This window comes from Corythoichthys intestinalis, chromosome 7, assembly GCF_030265065.1.
Source record: "Corythoichthys intestinalis isolate RoL2023-P3 chromosome 7, ASM3026506v1, whole genome shotgun sequence".
Taxonomy (NCBI): Eukaryota; Metazoa; Chordata; class Actinopteri; order Syngnathiformes; family Syngnathidae; genus Corythoichthys; species Corythoichthys intestinalis.
This window is the reverse complement of record NC_080401.1, coordinates 41423690-41447582: the sequence shown is the minus strand read 5'-3', so window position 1 is coordinate 41447582 and position 23893 is coordinate 41423690. Positions and strand designations below refer to the sequence as shown.

General features: G+C 39.7%; 1 protein-coding gene across 5 annotated transcripts in view; it reads right to left on the bottom strand.

Annotated features, from left to right (window-relative positions):
- The window catches only part of creb3l3a (cAMP responsive element binding protein 3-like 3a), a 34974-nt gene extending 12064 nt beyond the window's left edge, over nt 1–22910 (bottom strand). For 2 of the 5 annotated variants that reach the window (XM_057841755.1, XM_057841759.1), the window contains exons 1-6: nt 19152–19269; nt 18222–18332; nt 17861–18104; nt 14201–14334; nt 5979–6089; nt 5800–5906 (exon numbers count right to left, since the gene is read on the bottom strand). In XM_057841755.1, the coding sequence (XP_057697738.1) occupies nt 5800–5906; nt 5979–6089; nt 14201–14334; nt 17861–18104; nt 18222–18332; nt 19152–19265 (821 nt within the window). In that variant the 5' untranslated portion in view covers nt 19266–19269. Of the gene's footprint in view, nt 1–5799; nt 5907–5978; nt 6090–14200; nt 14335–17860; nt 18105–18221; nt 18333–19151; nt 19270–22799 lie in introns of those variants that run through there. The other 3 variants (XM_057841757.1, XM_057841756.1, XM_057841758.1) reach the window with 3 other exon arrangements.
- Nucleotides 22911–23893: the final 983 nt, after the last annotated feature.

Sequence of the window (23893 nt, the reverse complement as noted above, 5' to 3'; positions counted from 1 at the left end):
GTGTTTTCATTTGAGCCAATATATTTTTTATGCATTCAGAATTTAGTTCCAAGGTGTATGTATCTTCTTTTTTTGTGGGAATATGTGTTTGACCGATTTGTTAAGAGCATTCTAAAAAAAAAAGTTAGCATTTTATAGCATTTAAGGTAGTGGACTTTTGTTATGCAAGTTAGCTAATTGTTCTTTTGTTGTACTTAGAACCTTGTTGATTATTTCTTTTACTGTTTGAGGCTAAACTCAGCGATTTTAATTCATTTTTAACCGAAATTGCAAAACTGCATAGTTTGAAGAAACACTCGGGATTTTGTATTCGTATTCAATGCTCTTTTGCAAATGCAATCTTAGCAAGCCTTGGTTTTACATCTCCTAAAATTTATTTGGCAACGCATTAAATGTTCCTAGTCTGATTACTCGATTATTCGAAATAACTAATTGATGGATTAATTGACTACTAAAATAATCGATAGCTGCAGCCCTATTCAAAAGGACTTTTTTCTGGAACACTGCTCTGGAGCTCGCCTCAAATCACGTGAACAAGAACGTATGACCTACTTTAACGCTTCATTCAGACCTAATCAGGAAATGGCTTGGCCCAATGAGCGGTGCTTTGAAAGACTGCTGGGTTCCAGATTAATTTAAAATGCTGATGAAAAAACACGATGCGATGCTTATGCTTTTGGATTGATTTGAACAGCGTTTGTATTTCCTCCGACGGTTTACTTTTATTGGTGTTGAATGGAAACAACCAGGAAGAGATTTTGAAATGGTGCCGTCTAACAAGTTAATTGGATACAAATGTAACTTGTTCACACAGCAACAGATAATATACTGTACAACACACAGACATTTAAATTTCAATTTTCTACTTAAGAGTCAACCTCCGTGAAATTGATAGAACTAATCATGAAGAAAAACAAAATTACACAAAATACTGCAATTTCAAGTTCAACATTGCTGTATTTTGTTCACTTTTTAACAGTTCAATGTGTACACATGTAGAGTCAATCTCAAAACAGAGACCACTGATGATGTGAATCTGTGTCATTACAAAAGCCATCTGAGAAACTGACTCTGTCTCCCTTATAAAGGCAGTCTAGCAATCAACAGCAGCTGTGCGGCAGCTCGACAGCTGTACTCCGTTTGATCCTAACGAGTTACAGTCTCCACTGCAGGTAATATCTAATAATCCAAAATTATTCATTACATCCATAACAAGAGCCACAACAACATACTCCCTTTTCTTCTTTCGCTACATGAATAACTTCACCTCATCGTACCCAGTTGTTAAACTCATGAAGTTCACAGGGGGATACCACAGTCATCAGTTTCCTCAACAATGACTGTGTCTGTATTTCCTCCAGAAGTGGAGCAGCTGGTGCTTAGGTGGAGCCTAAATAACCTGGAGCTGAATATGCTCAAGAATTTAGAGATGATTTTGGACATCAGAAAACATCCTTCACCCTGGCTGACCCTCAGGCTGTCTAACTGCTTTGTGTTAACAGTTGACACCGTCAAGTTCCTGGATATTACAGTTTTTCTGAGCCAACATCAGCTCCATCCATAATAAAGCCCAGGACAGCATGCAGTTCCTCGTCACCGGCAATCTGAGCTCAGGGAGATTTTATAAAGGAAGTATTTGTATTGATTGTAGTGTTGTAAAATGGATGCAACCTTAACCTTAATTCTTAACCTTAATAAAGATACCGAACCCCAAGAGTTCCACATGTGCATTCACCGAATTTTTAATAATGAAGCCTTTTTTTCCCCCTAACTCACAACCGATATACTAGTAGCTATGGTGGCATGCAAATTCATGTTGAAATGTATTAAAATTAAATTTATTACAAATAAATTGGGTGTTTTGCAGTTAATTTTTACATTGGAAAATGAAATTTCATGTCTACATTTTTTGTTTCAAATTTAATTATTTTACTTTTAACCTGTCCTCTTCAGCTGCTTAGACACTGAGAATAGGAGTCTGAGTGTCCTTAGGGTCTGAAAAGCTTTAATGTATCACATGGAAGTTTAATCTACCCCCATGGGGGTTGTTCATCGTGTCTACATTCTCATTTTATGGTCATATCCTTGCATCACATACTATTTTCATGACGTAAAATGTTGTTTTTCTTTTAAATGTCTGCACAGTGCATGCTACCTGTAGGTCTGTTATACTTCCTCATCTTGAGTTATCCTTCCACTGAGCAAACCGGTTCCTCTTTAAGTGGTGCTGTTACCACATTGGCAGTTGAAAGAAATGGAATAAGGCCTGTAAATTGGAGGCCAGGCAGTCCAACATTTAGTCTAAACCAACACCTGGCCTTTAGTGAGAGTATGAAAATAGGGCCCTGTGTGCCTTAACTAGGGCTGTCAAACGATTAAAATTTTTATCGAGTTAATTACAGCTTAAACATTAATTAATTGTAATTAATCGCAATTCAAACCATCTCTAAAATATGCCATATTTTTCTGTAAATTATTGTTGGAATGGAAAGATAAGACACAAGACGGATATATACATTCAACATACGGTACATAAGTACTGTATTAGTTTATTATAACAATAAATCAACAAGATGGCATTAACATTATTAACATTCTCATCAAGCGATCCATGGATAGAAAGACTTGTAGTTCTTAAAAGATAAATGTTAGTACAAGTTATAGAAATTTTATATTAAAACCCCTCTTAATGTTTTCGTTTTATTAAAATTTGAAAAATTTTCAATCAAAAAATAAACCAATAGCTCGCCATTGTTGATGTCAATAATTACACCTCTTACTCATGGTGCTGAAAGCTATAAAATCAGTTGGACCCAAGCGCCAGCAGAGGGCGTCAAACACCCAAAAAAATGCAACAAGTGGGCATTACACTCTGCTGTCATTTAAATCTGAGCGGGGCATGTGCGTTAATTGCGTCAAATATTTTAATGTGATTAATTAAAAAAATTAATTACGCCCGCTAACGCGATAATTTTGACAGTCTTAACCTTCACCGAACCCCTTAGACTTACTCACAGAACCGCTGGGGTTCAATCGAACCCAGGTTAAGAACCACTGCACTACTGCCTGGCATTATTACTATGGTGTATTCACGCAGATCGCGCTGTCGTTCAGAGATCAAAATAGAGCTCTGTGGTATCGGCTTCCCCAAGGGGCTGCTGTTCTTTTCCAATATGACCGGCGATACAAAAATGAGCAAAGAAGAAGTTGAGTGAGGATTAAGAGAGGGAGAAGGCAGTGTCTGGCTAAGTTGCGCATGAGCGCCGTATTAGGTGGCTGCATGTACACCGCTGTTTGTTTATTAACTCATCTGCTCCCAAAAATCTATAAATACGTACTATTTTTAATTGTTTCAGTGTCCCAAAGACGTATTTACACTTCTTTTACGTTTTTGTTTAACAAGAGACATCTCTAAGTTCTGATTCAACTTTGTGCTCCAAAGCACAAAGCTGAAAATTCATTTCAAAGCAATAAAACTGGCAACTGGAGGGCAGTAGCGCATTTGGTAAGACCCCTAACCCGATTCAACGGAACGAATGGCCGGCTGCACGGGTGGGCGCTTGCGGAAGACTACTGAATGGACGTCCAGGATATCAGGCGGCGGACGACCGAGCAGAACAACCGGGAAGGTGCCCGGGATGCCAGAAGTTGGACGACTGAGCAGAACAACCCAGACCACCAGTGCAGCGGACGATGCCGTTGAGTTCATGCTGGAAATACTAAAAAAAATCCATCTTTATGAGACAGGCGGCGATGAGGGAAAAGTTTACTCCGCCTGTCGCGGCCAAAACAGCGTCATCATAAATTGTTACTTTGCTATCAAAAGCTCTATTTGTCTTGTTGTTTATGTTATTTTGTAAAAGGAAAACATTATTCAGATGTTTGGGATGTAACTAAAGCAAAAAATAGCTGTGTTAGTGTCAAAGTTATGTTTGAAATGTATGCATTTACAAAAAGCTCAATTTCTCTGTTTTTTTAATCAGAAATTGGAAAATTGCTCAAACTAAGCTATTTTCTAATGCTGATTTCTAAAGAATGGAAAAAGATATAAACTACATTTTTTTTCCTGATCAAAGAAGAGAGTCTAACCTTTCTTTTGGTGGGTTCCATGTTTATATAGCAATAGAACAGAATTTTCTGTGGGCCTTGCAAAATCAGTCAAAATACAGTAAAACGGCTGGGAGAGAAAGGGGGTTGCACCGGTGAAAATGGCTCGGAGTGAATGAGTTAATAAAAGTCTCCGCGTCAGTATGGTTTCATGCACCTTGCCATCTACTCGAGGAAAGAGCTGAACGAAGCGACGACGCACGAGCCACAAGAATCGCCGGTCCAATCCCTACCACGGATTGGAGTTGAGATTACCAAATTACCAAAATTACCAAAAAGGCAGATTGGTTACATCTGGCCGTGTACACGCAAATCTGTAATGGGTTGTTTTCCGTTGATTCTCCGTTTAACGGCCCCTCAGTCCCATTCCCTTGCAAATCGTTAGCACTTACTCAACACAAGGTAACCTATTGGGCTGACCTACAAGACCAATGCATAAAAAATACAGTTTGTTGGAAAATAATGAGAAGCATAGAAATGAACAATTGAATTATAGGATGTTTTTGCTAAAAAGCCGAAGTCAATGTAAATGTGATATCATAGACTTCATAATATACTGACGGGACATGGGGCGCTGGGCCGATTACTAGGGGGCTTATCTCCAGCAAAGCTGACCGAGTGGAAACACAGACAAAGAGCTTTTTATGTTGAACATTCTTGTGAATAAATGCTTAACCCCCTGAATTTTTTATAGATATGGACGTAAAACAGTCTCGATTCTTGGTTAATAGATAGAAAAAAAACGGGCAGTTAGCATTTATTTTACGTAAATATTTCGAATGTGCTGCTAGTCTTTAAGCCACTGTGGCACCGCCTTATCACCACAAAGAGGTTTTAATGTTAAAAAATCTTGTGAATAAATGCATAAATCCCTGAATTCTTTATAGATATGGACGTAAAACAGTCTCGATTCTTGGTTAAAAGAGCAAAGAACTGGGCAGTTAGCATTTATTTTACGTAAATATGTCAAATGTACTGCTGGTCTTTAAGCCACTGTGGCGTCTTATTACCCAAAAGAGCTTTTTATGTTAAAAATTTTTGTGAATAAATGCTTAAATCCCTGAAGTCTTTATGGATATGGCTGTAAAACTGTCTCAATTTTTGGTTAAAAGCAAAAAAAACCCCGAACACTTAGCATTTATTTTACGTAAATATGTCAAATGTACTGCTAGTCTTTAAGCCTCTGTGGCGCTGCCTTATCGCCACAAAGAGCTTTTCACGTTGAAAATTCTTGTGAATAAATGCTTAAATTCCTGAATTCTTCATAGATATGGATATAAAACAGTCTCGATTCTTGGTTAAAAGCACAAAAACGGGCCGTTAGCATTTATTTTATGTAAATATTACGAATTATGATGCCAATGCCGTAGCGGTTAATTTCTCCTATTGATTTTTTCCACAACGTATCAAAATGCATGCATGGTACGAAAAATATAATAATTACCTTGAATCCTCGGACAAATCACTCCTGAGAAAATCCTTCCTGTTTGTATGCGGTACAGCTTTCGTACGTTTTCAACCTAAATCCGGCGTTGGATCGCTGCATGTGTTTAAGAATAACTGCGACTGACTTCGACCGACTGAAGTATGTGTGTGATGGCCCCCTACTTGAAGGCGTGGCGCAGTGTCTGGGGAGTGTATCCCGTCAATATCATTATGAAGTCTATGGTGATATGTATTTGGAAATTTTACCTGCTCTCCAGTCCATCAATGTATTCTTTCTTCTTTTTACGGCTTTCCTGGGCTGACTGCTTATTGCGAATTTTTCTGCGTATTTTCTTCAGGATCCTTTCTTCATTCTGATTAGAGAAAGAAGGGATTCTGAGAGTGGGGTTGTTATTAACTTTAATTATTTAGCTGGAATAACAAACCCTGGTAAGAGGCAGTTGGCTGGGCAGAGTGACACCCTCCTTCGCAAGGAGCTTCTTCTCGTCTTCATTGAGAATCAGTTCCTGAATGGACTGCTGGAATGGTTGCGGAGCCTGGCGGTGAGATGTGAATACAAATGTGTAAATCTGCAGAACCCCCGCTTGATTACACTGCCTTGCTGCCTTTTCGCAAGGAGTAGTTGAATTAGAAGGCCACTTGCTGCCATTTCCTTCTTTCTCCTTCTAACCCTTGAGTAAGAAGAATGTGACTGGCGCGCCTGCATTCTGCCACTCTGCTTAATCAACTGGGCTGAATATAGCTTTGATCAGTACTTGAAGTTTCCTGCCTATTCTCCTGTCTGAAAAATTAAGATAAAATGACTGCAATAATTATAATTAGAGATGTCCCGATCGATCTGCATCCCGATCAATCGGGTCCGATCACGTCATTTTCAAAGTATCGGAATCGGCAAAAAAATATCGGACCTGCCTTTTTTAAAAAATATATATGTATACATATATTTATGTATATATATATATAGTTTTTAATTAAATCGTTTTCTAATTGTATTTAACGTTACAGACATAATATGTTACACTCATCCAGAGTCTTTAGTTTAGGCTTAAAGGTAGGGTTATCATATTTATTCCGATAACGGCGGTAATTACTTTAAAAAAAAAAATGTATCACGTTAAAATATTTAACGCAATTAATGCATGCGCTGCACGACCCACTCAGGCATTATCGCACTCAATCTGTAATGGCGCTGTTTTACCTATATAGAGATAAAAAGCAGCGTAAAATGAGTAGAGTGAATTTTGTCAGCCTTTGGAGCCTTTTTTTAAGTGGTTAAAGCCTTACAATCCCTCTCCCTACGATTAGAAATATCGTGGGAAGCAATGTGGGGAAGTAAGGTAGTAATTGATCTTTTTCTTAACACCCTATGTTATTTCTCAACCCAGAGAAGATACAGTGCCTTGCAAAAGTATTCGGCCCCCTTGAACCTTGCAACCTTTCGCCACATTTCAGGCTTCAAACATAAAGATATAAAATTTTAATTTTTTGTCAAGAATCGACAACAAGTGGGACACAATCGTGAAGTGGAACAAAATTTATTGGATAATTGAAACTTTTTTAACAAATAAAAAACTGAAAAGTGGGGCGTGCAATATTATTCGGCCCCCTTGCGTTAATACTTTGTAGCGCCACCTTTTGCTCCAATTACAGCTGCAAGTCGCTTGGGGTATGTTTCTATCAGTTTTGCACATCGAAAGACTGACATTCTTGCCCATTCTTCCTTGCAAAACAGCTCGAGCTCAGTGAGGTTGGATGGAGAGTGTTTGTGAACAGCAGTCTTCAGCTCTTTCCACAGATTCTCGATTGGATTCAGGTCTGGACTTTGACTTGGCCATTCTAACACCTGGATACGTTTATTTTTGAACCATTCCATTGTAGATTTGGCTTTATGTTTTGGATCATTGTCCTGTTGGAAGATAAATCTCCGTCCCAGTCTCAGGTCTTGTGCAGATACCAACAGGTTTTCTTCCAGAATGTTCCTGTATTTGGCTGCATCCATCTTCCCGTCAATTTTAACCATCTTCCCTGTCCCTGCTGAAGAAAAGCAGGCCCAGACCATGATGCTGCCACCACCATGTTTGACAGTGGGGATGGTGTGTTCAGGGTGATGAGCTGTGTTGCTTTTACGCCAAACATATCGTTTTGCATTGTGGCCAAAAAGTTCAATTTTGGTTTCATCTGACCAGAGCACCTTCTTCCACATGTTTGGTGTGTCTCCCAGGTGGCTTGTGGCAAACTTTAAACGAGACTTTTTATGGATATCTTTGAGAAATGGCTTTCTTCTTGCCTGCAAATCTACCAAGACCCGGCCGTCCTTCCAAACTTTCTTCTCAAACAAGGAGAACACTGATCAGAGATGCAGCCAAGAGGCCCATGATCACTCTGGATGAACTGCAGAGATCTACAGCTGAGGTGGGAGAGTCTGTCCATAGGACAACAATCAGTCGTACACTGCACAAATCTGGCCTTTATGGAAGAGTGTGGTCTGATGCTCCTTCCATTTCAATATGATGGCTTGCACAGTGCTCCTTGAGATGTTTAAAGCTTGGGAAATCTTTTTGTATCCAAATCCGGCTTTAAACTTCTCCACCACAGTATCTTGGACCTGCCTGGTGTGTTCCTTGGTTTTCATAATGCTCTCTGCACTTTAAACAGAACCCTGAGACTATCACAGAGCAGGTGCATTTATACGGAGACTTGATTACACACAGGTGGATTCTATTTATCATCATCGGTCATTTCGGACAACATTGGATCATTCAGAGATCCTCACTGAACTTCTGGAGTGAGTTTGCTGCACTGAAAGTAAAGGGACCGAATAATATTGCACGCCCCACTAAATTTCATATCTTTATGTTTGAAGCCTGAAATGTGGCGAAAGGTTGCAAGATTCAAGGGGGCCGAATACTTTTGCAAGGCACTGTAGCTCCAACATCTTGGCGAGGACAGAACATATAATACATGTTTCTGGATCTTTTTAATGTTGTATTTTATTTTATTTATTTATTTATTTTTTTAAGGGTGTTTTGACATATTTGACATATGGGAAAATCTGCGTTACATCGCTAGCGCAGGAACAAACGTCATCAACACGTTTTGCCCCCCCCCACACACACACACAGAAGTCAAACTCTGCCTGTGGATTCTGATTATTTGATTCTGGTGTGTTGAAGGAGGGAGACAAGGAGAACACAACAGGATAGGTTACGGTTAACCCTGATTTAGAGCATTTAACTATTTTTCACCACCATTTTTTTGTCAGGATGACTAGAATAGGGTTTGATAACATACTAGGGCATGAGTTGTAACTCATTTCCTTAACTGCCTAAGCTTTAGAACGCCTTGTTGCCAAACGCAAGTGCACGCACATCACCGAGGGAGGTTTTACTCATTTTTTAATATGAACTGCTAAAAGGTGACTGTTGATTCAATATTTGGCCAGTACCGTATACTGAACATGTTAATCATGAAAAGCAAAGCATATCTATTTTTTCAGACCTTGCCCCCCCCCCCAAAAAAAAGTACAAAGATAAGATTTTAAAACCATCATCAGATAGCAGAGACTATGATTGAGCAGCTTTTAGTCACTGTTTATCATGCTGTGTAATATTTTTTAAGATAGCAGTTATTATGCTGCCAATGTGGTAACATCACCACTTAACAATGATAAGGTTTTGAATGTTTCATATATTGCAACTAGATTTGCAATTGTTTTGTCATCCCCCAAAATGGCATCAATAGGTTTGGGATTTGTTTTGCTACAACCTTTACTACTTTATAAATCCACCAGACTTACATGAGTGAATGTTTCACATTATTTTTTAATGCTGGATCACCACATTAACTTAGAGCTTGAGCCAATACATTGACTCATAATTCAGCAAGATGTTTCTTTGCTATTTCTATCCTATGCTCAGATTTGAGTTAAAAAAATGAATCCATTCTGTCTCATCATTCCTTTGCTGTTTTCCCCAATAACATTAACACACTGACATAGAAGATTAGTATCAGTGTTTTTGAAACATTATAATTAGGGTTGTTCCGATCATGTTTTTTTTGCTTCCGATCCGATCCCGATCGCTTTAGTTTTAGAATCTGCCGATCCCGATATTTCCCGATCCGATTGCTTTTTTTTGCTCCCGATTCAATTCCAATCATTCCCGATAATTTTTCCCGATCATATACATTTTGGCAATGCATTAAGAAAAAAATGAATAAAACTCGGACGAATATATACATTCAACATACAGTACATAAGTACTGTATTTGTTTATTATGACAATAAATCCTCAAGATGGCATTTACATTATTAAAATTCTTTCTGTGAGAGGGATCCACGGATAGAAAGACTTGTAATTCTTAAAGGATAATTGTGACTTTGTATATTGTGACTAAATATTGCCATCTAGTGTATTTGTTGAGCTTTCAGTAAATGATACTGTAGCCATGCCCAAATGCATGATGGGAAGTGCAACTTTGACTGTGCGTAGTGCTACCAATTGATATACAGTGCCTTGCAAAAGTATTCGGCCCCCTTGAATCTTGCAACCTTTCGCCACATTTCTGGCTTCAAACATAAAAATATGAATTTTTTTTTTTTTTGTCAAGAATCAACAACAAGTGGGACACAGTCGTGAAGTGGAACAACATTTATTGGATAATTTAAACTTTTTTAACAAATAAAAAACTGAAAAGTGGGGCGTGCAATATTATTCGGCCCCTTTACTTTCAGTGCAGCAAACTCACTCCAGAAGTTCAGTGAGGATCTCTGAATGATCCAATGTTGTCCTAAATGACCGATGATGATAAATAGAATCCACCTGTGTGTAATCAAGTCTCCGTATGAATGCACCTGCTCTGTGATAGTCTCAGGGTTCTGTTTAAAGTGCAGAGAGCATTATGAAAACCAAGGAACACACCAGGCAGGTCCGAGATACTGGAAGAGTGGCAAGAAGAAAGCCATTTCTCAAAGATATCCATAAAAAGTCTCGTTTAAAGTTTGCCACAAGCCACCTGGGAGACACACCAAACATGAGGAAGAAGGTGCTCTGGTCAGATGAAACCAAAATTGAACTTTTTGGCCACAATGCAAAACGATATGTTTGGCGTAAAAGCAACACAGCTCATCACCCTGAACACACCATCCCCACTGTCAAACATGGTGGTGGCAGCATCATGGTCTGGGCCTGCTTTTCTTCAGCAGGGACAGGGAAGATGGTTAAAATTGACGGGAAGATGGATGCAGCCAAATACAGGAACATTCTGGAAGAAAACCTGTTGGTGTCTGCACAAGACCTGAGACTGGGACGGAGATTTATCTTCCAACAGGACAATGATCCAAAACATAAAGCCAAATCTACAATGGAATGGTTCAAAAATAAACGTATCCAGGTGTTAGAATGGCCAAGTCAAAGTCCAGACCTGAATCCAATCGAGAATCTGTGGAAAGAGCTGAAGACTGCTGTTCACAAACACTCTCCATCCAACCTCACTGAGCTCGAGCTGTTTTGCAAGGAAGAATGGGCAAGAATGTCAGTCTCTCGATGTGCAAAACTGATAGAAACATACCCCAAGCGACTTGCAGCTGTAATTGGAGCAAAAGGTAGCGCTACAAAGTATTAACGCAAGGGGGCCGAATAATATTGCACGCCCCACTTTTCAGTTTTTTATTTGTTAAAAAAGTTTAAATTATCCAATAAATTTTGTTCCACTTCACGATTGTGTCCCACTTGTTGTTGATTCTTGACAAAAAATTTAAATTTTATATCTTTATGTTTGAAGCCTGAAATGTGGCGAAAGGTTGCAAGGTTCAAGGGGGCCGAATACTTTTGCAAGGCACTGTAAATCCTAGCTAGACAGTGAGCTAAGCTCCGAAATGACTATGTCAGACGTCCATGTGGTTTGCTAACTTTATTCAGCTGCTCATGACGTCAACACTTCAAAACTAAAATCAAATGATCAGTCTGATCTTTAATAACAACAATTCTAATTTGCTCTTACAAGTAGCTGCTGATACAGCAATAACAAAGGATTAGCATCTATCAGTTAGCGTCCGCACATCATCAAACACAATCACATGAACTCGCCCCAAGTATTCGACCACAATTGGAATGGCAAATGGTAAATGGTGTTACACTTGTATAGCAACGCACAATAACTCGTACAAAAGGGGTTATATACAGCTGTTGCCTTTGGATGCTTCACAAGCGACAAATATGTGCGCAGGCTGTCACCTCTGTCACTCAGCTGGGGTGTATGTGCTTGTGTGGGGTGGGCGCGTAAGTGGGGGTCCGTTTTAACCCGGGGACTACCTGTATACAGTATATCTGATACTGTTCGTGTTCAATCGTCTGTTCAAGCTCAGTTGTTGTTGAAGCGTTTGAAAGCTTAGGTTTAAAGAAATTCTAAATATCCATCTTGCCTCCTCAGGTGTAGTTTTGGCTAAGCAAAGCAAAGGACCATCTCTAAGGTGCAGGTGACATGATCTTTTCGAAAAATAGTTTTGACCTATTACGAAATACTTTGCTGGATTCTTAATTTATTCATTTTTTGTTGTTTGTTTTATTGCCTTACAACTTTTATGGACAACATTTCAACAGCTAGGTCTTTATTTTAAAGGACATTCGGCTTAATATTTGACTTTGCGGGGTTTAATAAGTTGGTGGAGTTGATTTCAACAAATTCCATGCAATTTGTCAGTTTTTGTTATGGCTAAGGTAGCACGAGTCGATAGTGTCTCTTAGCATATCAATAATAAAAAAAAAAAAACGATAGTAACAGATCTTGTGAAATAAATTCAAAATGCAGATCATTGTTCAAAATAAGAATGATCATTGGCCAAAACAATGTCACACCAAACTGCCGTAATTCATTTCATTCCGCAGGACAATTTTTTTTAAAGATGCATAATGCGACCTCAATTGGGAGGAGTGCTTAAGCCACTCGTGCTCAGTCAGCTGGGGAGTCCCTTTTGTTGCCACAAAAAAAATCATCTGTGAAAAAATGTGATGTGATATCACTCCACCCTGCTTGCCTAGGAGCCCTGAAACTAACAAATAACCTCCACCGAGTCCAACTACCGTATATTTCGGACTATAAGTCGCAGTTTTTTTCATAGTTTGGCTGGGGGTGTGACTTATACCCAGGAGCGACTTATGTGTGAAATTATTAACACATTATGATATCATTTCACATGTTATTTTGGTGTTTTGGAGTGACACTGATGGTTTGGTAAACTTGTTAGCATGTTCTTTATGCCATAGTTATCTGAATAACTCTTAATAGCTATGGCCACGTTCGCGTTCTGCCTTTGGCAATGTGTGTTCAAATGTATTATTAATTTTTTTATATTGAAATGCATGCTTTTAGTTTGTGGCGCTTTCACTTACACGTGGGGGCGCACTCGCACTTGTTTACATGAAGAACAGTGCTCACACGCCAGAAGAAGACTGACAGCTACGCAGCTATGAGTGAGGGGGTGAGTTAGCGAGAGAGAAACACGGCTGCGAACCTACGTTCATTGTTTATGCTTGTAAAACATCTCTACAGAGGCAACCACCATGTGGATCATCTTTTTTGTTGTTGTTGTGTGTTTTCCACCCGCAATCGGACACTTAGAGCCAGTTGCGTGGTTGTTTGAACGATGTGCTAATGCTAGCGAACGCATGCTAACCGTTTGTGTCATTGCTGTAATAGCACCTAATTATCATTTATTTATGTTGATGCGAACTTGTTTGGTATCGAGGACGAAATAGATTCAGCAAATTATACGGATGACCAGCATCGTCATTTGGGAGTTTAGCTGGCTGTATAGCCAGGACCGAGCCGTAGCGTCCTGGTGAGGACAGTTTATTCGCATTTTGTTGTTCATGCACTGTAAACTTATTCAGCATGTTGTTCTCTCTTGTATTTTTATATTAAATTGCCTTTCAAGATGACATATCTGTTCTATGTGTTGGATTTTATCAAGGAAATTTCCCCCCAAAATGCGACTTATAGTCCGAAAAATACGGTAATTAAAGCCCCCGCTAATTCGAAGATTAAGCCTTATGTCAAAAATTCTGAACTTCCCCTTTAAATTCATATATAGGAAAGTCAATTACATGCTATGGCATTTTTCGGCCACCGGGTAGGGAAGGGGCACTGCCCCCCGTGAGTCTCCACTTATGTCAGAATCATTAGGACATAATCATTTTTGATTCAGGTGTGTTAGGATAGAGAGACAAGGAAAACACGACAGGAACAGGTGGCATCAAGGTTTGGTGAACCCTGCTCTATATCCTTAGAGGAATATTTCATAGTTCTGTGTCTTTACACATTTTAAGCAAATGTCTCAACTCAGAAACACTTCCCTGAGTTAACCTTAAAAGGTCTTAAAGGATTAACATGTAAATTGGCCAGTGACTGCATGAACACTGACTCAAAAGCCTCGAGATGATGTTCTCAGCACGTGTTCGTGTGTACGGATAGACAAAGTAGTGCGCTTAGCTTAATCGAGGTTCAAAATAGGGGTTTTCATTTTCGCTGGTGTGTCAGAACCCATTGAGAATCTAAGTGCACCTGCTACGTTTTTATGCTCTTACACGTGCAAAATTGTAAACAGTGTACAACATATCAGCCTTCGCCCACCCCATCGCAACGCACTTACCGGCTCAGCAGTGCCACTCAGCAGCAGATCCTTAACTGTCAGAGCTGTGCCAGAACACAGTGGGGCTCTATCTACATCTGAAGAATATTGTGGATATCTCATCTGGTCCACGGGGAACTCGGCATCCCAGACGTCTTCATAAACACACACAAAGACAAAATTGCCTTGATTAACTTCGGGGAATGTAGGTCACAGATTTTGATTTGACTTTTGACTAGAGTAATGTGTTTGAAAACAAATAATAAATTACTTGTACTCTGAAATAAGGACTGGATCAGAATAACAACCAAAGAATATTTGGAAGCATTGGTGGGTTCTGCATTTTGTACCTTTGCCATCAGTAAGCACATCAATATGGTAAAGGATATTGTCCCATTACTTACTTAAAACAAAACAATATTTATGATTACACAGTAAAAAGTAGAATGTTGACTTACTAATGCTATCAGGTAAGGCTTCAACAACTAATAGATTAATGCGATTAAAATCAAAAGGGGAAGGGCCATGGCCCTGGGGTGGCTCCCATGCGGACTATCCCATGTCTGATGATTCACGCATGACTAGGTGCCATTAGACACACGCAAGTAGAGAAACTATCGGTGTCAGGATTAGCAATCAGGCAGCATAAAATAGGATGCCAACATATCCACACTCACAAGGGATTCACATAAATACTGGGTTCTACACCTCACGTGGCAGATTTGTGAACCCTTCACCCCTCCCACTCACTTATCTTTCTGACCCCTCCCCCTCCTCTTTCTCTTTGGTCATCAGGCCACCCACATGGTGTCAACCGGGAAATACAGCTAGGTAACGATAGCACCCACATATTCATAGTTAGTGTGGGTGTTCAATGTATATCTTGTTGTTGTTTGTGCTTCTCTTAAGTCTCTCTCATTCTCTCTTTTTTCTGTTCCCCTGTAATCCTGTTTGCTGCTATCTCCTAAAAAACGAAACACATTGAATAATCACAATGGGAGTATGTCATACTCCGATGTGCTACATTAAAACTGTTCAGACTAATAGGACACTCAGATTCCCATTCTTCGTGTCAAGCAATTGAACAGGACAGGTTAAAGAAAAGAAAATAAATCAATTAATATATTAGTTGCCAACAAATTTGATAACTGATTTTTGCAGGCTGCTGAGAGCAGTCCCGTTTGGATCTTTGTTTGTGTGTCATGTGAGGCTGCACGCGCGAGCAAGTGATTAGAGCAAGAGAGAGAGAGTTCACCGCTATACTCGGGTTGGGTTGCTAAATCAGTACAGTAACAAGACAAAGTGTTGAGAGTTAAGGCCGAATTATGCTTCTGCGTCAGACCTGCGCCGTCAAGGGAGACCCGATTTACGACCCTGCGCTGTAGCCTCCCTGGGTCCTTCTTTTTTTTTCCTGACTTTGCGTCGCGTCAACGCGTGTGACGTGGTGGAAATGGACTATGATTGGTCCGCTCAGATTGTTGTTTCCGGTTCAGTGCGAAATCACCGCCATTATCAAACATTGTTTTTCTACACGCAAAAAGGGACCAAGATGACGAGAGTATCAACGAAGAGCAAGTACGACAACTTCTACAATGTCTCGTCAAGACATTATGAAGATTGCCAAGTAGCAAGCAATTCGTGGGAGGAGATTGCTGAAAATGCGGGGCTGGAGGTCAGCCAACGATCGAATAAAAAAAAATGGAAGAACCACCGAGACAAGTACAGTATGTGTGTGTTTGGAATCGAATGGCCACAAGAAGCGATGACCCAGTTGGCCAAAAACTGCCAGCTTTTGATCTCTTTATGTCGTATTTTTGGTCGGTGCACTTCATCATTTACTGTGTACATATGTTTGCTGTGAGTCTGTGACTTGTTTACGTGTCACACTTCAAGTATATGAAGAATAAAGCACAGCTTTGGTGTCAAAAGAGTTGTTTTGATGTTTAATTTTCAACAACAGACAGTTCACACACGATACATCATCACTGATTGAGAGTGCCTCGGTTCTTCTATGATAAGGTTAACATCAATGCTTCCAACACAGTTTGGGAAATTCCATATACACCAGAAATCTGTTATGGCTTCCCACTGGCTGGTTGTAGGACACGGCAAATAAATCGGGCTGGAAGGCTTTGCAGACCTCGGACAAAACGCTGGACGCAGTGCTCGACGCCAGTTTGAAGCTACAGGCCACAGCTAGCTGGTTTCCACCCGAGGCTAGAACTCACTGTGCGGCATCAAAAGCTGGACAGACCACCTCGAAACAGTCTTCTGCGTTGCCTGCGCCTCAACATTTGATGATCAACATTTATTCAATGTTGATGAGCTGAAGATTCACATTCAAGCATTCCATCTTGCATTTTTTTTTTCTCTGTTAAACTAGACAAGAGGAAGTCAACAAGCATGCCCTAAAACCATACAAACATAACGCCACACCCCTCTAGTGGCTTGGCGGTGAATTACAGAGCAACACGTCACCTGGCCGGAGAACCATCGAATGTCAAATGACGCGATAGTCGCTGCGCCGTCACAGCAACGCGGGAGCATAACTCAGGCTTTAGATTGTCTTTTGTGCTGTTAGAGCCAGTGTGCCTCCGTCAGAAGTGAGTAAATGAAGCCATTTGTATTCTTTGTATTCTTTGTTGATGAGACATTACTACTTATCACAGAGCACTAAGCTAATTAGCGGTTATGCTAATCAGTGTCATTTGTATCATGTTTTGGAGAAGAATATTAGCACTTGAGTTATAGTTAGATCGTAAAGTTATGTCATTTCTTTTTATGAAGAAACCACACACATAAACCCATTGATATAACAGCTTAGAGTCTCCTTTCAACAAACTCCTACTCAAACTAAATTGTCATGCAAGAGAGTGTGCTTTGAAATTGGATTTGGATTGCATTTATAAAGAACTGTTTGATGAAGAAAACTGATTCACTACAGCCTGCCTTCTCCTTTTTGGATTTTGTTGTTTAGTTTGTTTAAAGAAAATAAATGAGACATTGACACAATTTATATTAGCTTTGCCCACAAGAAAAAAATGCCAATCGTGAGCACTTTTTTTTTTTTTTAATTTGAATGAGAACTTTTGTCTGATTTGTGTCCTAAGAAATTCTTATGTTGTATAATCAGAACAAAGTTTTATTTACCTAAAACAGTACAGTTGTAGACTACACTTAAGTCAGGAAGCTGTAAAAAAATATTTTTTAAGAAAATTGTTACTTACAACATGCCTAAAACAACTTCAAGTTAAATTGTGAAGGTAATTGAAAAAAAAGTGACATTCATCCGATTAATCATTTAGTTAACCGCCTGATTAATCGATTATAAAAAATAATTGTTACTTGCCGCCCTATTCTCAGTTGATTTGTCTTAAAACTGAGTCCCTACACTTACAACACCCAGTCATACCCTAATCTGACATATCTTCCCCACATGGTGTCCAGTTGGTTAGGGTAGTAGCAAAGAGCTTGGAAACGCCACTAATAGCTAGGTAGCATAAAGATTCAATCATTTTTTTCAGTATCACAATTACCTCTATCCTCTCTTCCTTTCGGTGCCCTTTAACCCCCTTTGTCCCAGCTGCATTTTCTTAATAAAACTTCTGTGTGTGCAAGCAAATTAATAGCACAGGTTTATAAAATAGCGTAAAATAAAATAAATCGGTTTGCTCGGCTTACTTGGTTTGATGGACACTTGGGCCTCCAAGGCTGCTTTGGCTTGTGACTTCAGACCCAAACAATGAAGTTCGTCAGGGGGGCTCGCAGGCCGCTGAGGGCTATCCATCTGGTCTGAGGGTGGGTCCTCACTTATCCCGCTGTCGCTCGGTGAGGAAGGCCAGAGAGGTGAGTCTGAGACAGATTCACCTCCACTCAGGAGGGCGTTGAGGAAGTCTGCATCCGCCTGTTCGGCCAGCTGGAGCATCTGCTGGGGTGAAAGTTGTTGTTGTTTTTCTTGTCTTTTGTACTTGACAACATGTTGAGATGACAGTGCATTTGGAAGAAGAAGTGCTCTTTGCAGATGATTGACAGGCTCACGTACATTTGGGTCCTGTATGGGCCAGTGGTGATGTTGTCCCGCTTCCTCGTGCCGGAGGATTCCCTCGTTTTGATCAAACAGCCAATCGAGCAGCTCCATGCCATCATATGCCTGCTGTCACCGTGACATTTACTAACAAGTTGATTCCTTTATGTTTTCACTGGTGCATAAAGACACTCCATAAGGTCACCAGTGTTACCACAGCTACTGCTTGACAAGTTATCATGATCCTCTCTGAACAGGGTGCAGTATGTTCCCTAATCGTAATGGACAACATGTGCTTCACAAGCACTACCGCATATTTCTCATCATTATGGTCCAATTTAAAAAAAAGGGTGCATGCAAGCAAATTGTTAAATACTATTTTGCGCTCTAGTGTGACGACAAAAAAAACAACAACACCTTGGCGTTTTTATTTCTCTGTTCTTTGATATTGTAAGATGATGATGGCTTTGATTTGTTTGACATATGAAATGAACAATATGTTTATAACAGTCATGGAGGTGAAAACACAGACTGATTTCGGTACATAATTGAATAATGTAATCAGTACAAGACCCTGAGTTGTATAACCAATAGACGTACCCATAGGTGGAGTTTGGCTTTTGTGGCGGGCGGGGTGGGGGTGGGGCAAAAATGTTCATGACCCCGGAACACAGTGTCAGCAATAAAATTAACTTACAAGATATATGCTCGGATAGTAGCTTAGCCCTTGCTCGTACATACAGGCATCCCAGCTGTGTGTTTGTGCATGCGTGTGGGAGCAAATGCGTTTTTCTGTCTTACCTACTGGAGAAGTAGACGCCACATCCATTTTGACTGAATATTCCAGCCAGGAACATTTATAATAATAGTTGAAAATAAGCGTTTTTTTGTTTCCCATCATTTTTTAGGGTTAACGTCTTTACTGGAGCAAACTGAAACTCCGCTCACCATTTTGGCGGTGCTTTCCGTCGTTTCATGGTCCACATCTTCAATCCTTGGTTCTCGCTCTGTGGTTGTTGTTGCTTTTGAAAGCTTATGTTTGAAAAAAGTACATATATCCATCTTGTCTCTTCTGTCCTCAGGTGTTTTTTTGTGCTAAGCAAAGCAAATGACCATCTCTAAGGTGCTAGTCACATGATCTGTTTGGAAAATAATTTTGACCCATTATAAAAATACTTTTTTGTTCATTTCATTCATTTTTGTTGTTTGTTTTATTGCTTTACAACTTTTACAGACAATATTTTACTGGCAAAGTCTCAATATTAAATTCATATTTTGGAAAGTCAATTATATGCAAAGACATTTTATGCCACAATGGGGGGCTATGCCCCCCGGCCCCACTTTAATCTCCGCGTATGGGCGTACCATACTCAAAAAATAAACATCCATACACCTACAAAGTTGTAAATACAGTGGTACCTCTACTTACGAAATCAACAGGTTCTGGTAGTAGTTTTGTAAGTTGAAAATTCTGTGGGAGGCTTTTTCCATGTAAAAGCAGTAATCCCTTCAAAGCCTCCCAAAATTCAGGCATGGATCTTTTGTAATCCGTCAAAACATGTAACAAATACATGCTAAATTAGATTATTGCACAATAAACATAAAATCAGAATTGCACATGATGGGAAAAAAACAAAAATAGAGTAACGAATGAAGTTAATACTCTCATGTAAACCTTTCGGAACACGAGGGGTGAATGAAGAGCACACTGGGATACACACATACACGTACAGTTGAGGTCCCTCTTAGCCATTTGGATGCCAGGAATGCTAGGCAATGGCAGAGCAGCTATAAGTATGTTCCGTTCAGTAAACTCTGGACCGGCCTACTACCGGCCATACCAGTGACACGGGAAGTGGGGTACTTAGGGTGCTGCAGCGCCCCCAGGTGTTGGAGTAATTAAAACGTTTTGGTGAATTTTTTTGGGGGTTAAAAATAAGTAAATAAAACATATTGGAAATAATAGCGATTTTTAATTAGGGATTAAATATACAGTGGGGCAAATAAGTATTTAGTCAACCACCAATTGTGCAAGTTCTCCTTCTTGAAAAGATTAGACAGGCCTGTAATTGTCAACATGGGTAAACCTCAACCATGAGAGACAGCATGTGGGGGAAAAAAACCAGGAAATCACATTGTTTGATTTTTAAAGAATTTATTTCCAAATTAGAGTGGAAAATAAGTATTTGGTCACCTACAAACAAGCAAGATTTCTGGCTGTCAAAGAGGTCTAACTTCTTCTAACGAGGTCTAACGAGGCTCCACTCGTTATCTGTATTAATGGCACCTGTTTTAACTCATTATCGGTATAAAAGACAGCTGTCCACAAAGTCAGTCACACTCCAAACTCCACTATGGCCAAGACCAAAAAGCTGTCAAAGGACACCAGAGACAAAATTGTAGACCTGCACCAGGCTGGGAAGACTGAATCTGCAATAGGTAAAACGCTTGGTGTAAAGAAATCAACTGTGGGAGCAATTATTAGAAAATGGAAGACATACAAGACCACTGATAATTTCCCTCAATCTGGGGCAGAACCACACGGGGTTACCTAATGAATGACCTACAGAGAGATGGGACCACAGTAACAAAGGCTACTGTCAGTAACACAATGCGCCGCCAGGGACTCAAATCCTGCACTGCCAGACGTGTCCCCCTGCTGAAGAAAGTACACGTCCAAGCCCGTCTGCGCTTCGCTAGAGAGCATTTGGATGATCCAGAAGAGGACTGGGAGAATGTGTTATGGTCAGATGAAACCAAAATAGAACTTTTTGGTAGAAACACAGGTTCTCGTGTTTGGAGGAGAAAGAATACTGAATTGCAACCAAGAACACCATACTCACTGTGAAGCATGGGGGTGGAAACATCATGTTTTGGGGCTGTTTTTCTGCAAAGGGACCAGGACGACTGATCTGTGTAAAGGAAAGAATGAATGGGGCCATGTATCGAGAGATTTTGAGTGAAAATCTCCTTCCATCAGCAAGGGAATTGAATATGAGGCGTGGCTGGGTCTTTCAGCATGACAATGATCCCAAACACACAGCCAGGGCAACAAAGGAGTGACTTCGTAAGAAGCATTTCAAGGTCTCCAGATCTCAACCCCATAGAAAATCTGTGGAGGGAGTTGAAAGTCCGTGTTGCCCAACGACAGCCCCAAACATCACTGCTCTAGAGGAGATCTGCAGGGAAGAATGGGTCAAAATACCAGCAACAGTGTGTGAAAAGCTTGTGAAGAGTTACAGAAAATGTTTGGCCTCCGTTATTGCCAACAAAGGGTACATAACAAAGTATTGAGATGAACTTTTGGTATTGACCAAATACAAATTTTCCACCATGATTTGCAAATAAATTCTTTAAAAATCAAACAATGTGATTTTCTGTTTTTTTTTCCACATTCTGTCTCATGTTTGAGGTTTACCCATGTTGACAATTACAGGCCTCTCTAATATTTTCAAGTGGGAGAACTTGCACAATTAGTGGATGACTAAATACTTAGACTAAAAGACTAAACACTGTATCTATGTCAAAATTTATATGTTAAATATTTTTTTTGTTAATAACACCACCTTTCAACACCTTGCTTGGTACCCGGGTCACCTTGAATAAGGCGCTATTGGAATGGAAACTGTTGACAGAAGAGGCTTTAACATGGCACAAAAACAAATTAGCGATTTTTTTCTTTACAAAACCAACAACATTTTCTAAAATTCAATTCGAGGTCAAAAATGAAGACAAATGTCCTTAGGAAACGGCCGTGTTATGATGGGAAGAACTAAAAAAGATCCTCAGTACCCCTGGGCCATACTGTATATTTGACTTTCTTATCCTGAAATTTATTTCATAACGAGGCAATATTTTCACTTGAGGCATGTCTTAACCTGAAAAATCTGTATGTAGAGATGTTCCTAAGTAGAGGCACCACTGTACATGGCAATCAATGAGTTAATAGGGTTGTTGTTGTTGTTGGACTTGAAGAGTCAGCCATGGGACAAGTATTGCAACAGTTTTAAAAAAATTTGGATTTATCAATCATCACAGAGGTTCTTTCAAGATTATACATAACATGTTGGTATGATACTGGTAGGAATAACAGCAAAACAAAATGTTTTCACAATGTTTTGCAATGGAACAATACATGATTCAGTAAAATTCGATTAATGATTCATTGACATTGTCAGAGGTACAGTATTTCTTGAATTTTATAGGCTATAGTTGCTAAATAACTTACTATGTGGTGGTATTATTGTGATAATTTGATACTGAGTGTCACAAAATTAGAATAGTCAACAAATACCTTTATCAACTTTTCGCTACTGTTCCTGTGTTATGTAATGATTTTCTAAAACCATTTTATTTTGATTCTACATTTAACCTAAACATCACCATCGTCATAAAGTCTTTCTACTTTTACCTTGCTTATCCATATTTTATGGTAGGCCTATATAGTATACGGTGCCCTGAGAGAAAAAAATATGATTCATCGCACTACTGTAGGTACGATGTTTAAGATGTCGACTGCTCTTTCTTACTTAGTAATTTTCAGTGTTGGACAAAATCAACCAACATATCGTATATTAACTATCTGAATTTTTTTACCTGATCAGGGTAGTGCGCCATAGTCTTCTTTTTTGGGTGGCACATCAAGGAGGCCCCCCCTGAGAAAAATAATCCTCGTCAAAATACCCAGGCTTTTTTTTGGTCAAGCTCTGTTGCCGGAGACTTTCTCTTGAGACACTCAGCCGCTCTCGTCGGGTCCAAAGTTAAAATTCCAACACGGCACACCCGGGCAGTCAGACTGCTTACTCCTATTGGCCCTGGCCAGATAGCACCTTGATTGGTAGCTTGAGCACACAACCATACATCAAGAGCGCGTCTCCACTTGAAGATGAATCACACTCAGCAGGGGCCAAAGTCTGTTTCTTTTCTCTTTTTTTTTCTCAGTAATTTATTGACATGCAGCCTTTTGACCTTTCCCATACATTTTGGAGACAACAGAAATGCAATGACCATAGCCAGAGAGTTAAATTTATTCCATTACATTTACTTGCGTAACTTAGAAAAAAAAGTACTCAAAAGAGTAGATTTATATGGAGCTACAACTGTCACATCTGACACGGAATTCTAACTCCGCTACTTTGAGCTACTACTACGACTCTTAAGGGGAATTCTAAATCAGGTTGCTTAGCACAGCTATACTTTTCGCCAAGACCATCATCCATTGAATATGGTACGTCCGCCGGTGTCGTGCCAATGTAGTTACCTGCGCTGCACTGGTTTGCTTGATTTCCGTGTTGGTGATGTAGTTATCTACGAGGTTTTAAAACATGGCCCACGTTTTTTGTCCTGTCGTATAAGCTAACATACGTACTGGACATAAAAAAAGGCGATGTTTTACTGTTTTACTTGTTGGATGACCTATAACTGTTATTACCAGGGGTGAAAGTGGCTAGAATTTCTTGCCGGAACCCCCCGACGCGAAGGTTGCCACGGAGCCAGAAATTTTATTTATTTATATTTTTTCTTTCTTTTTCTTTTTCTTTTTTTGTCGCATCATTCAAACTTTTTTTTTTGCTGCTCCAGAAAACATGCACATTGGAACCAATCAGAGCTAACTATCTCTGCTGATCACATCAGTATGACAGCCAATTGAACGGATAAATGAGTACAGGCGTTTTGCTTTACTGCGTGTA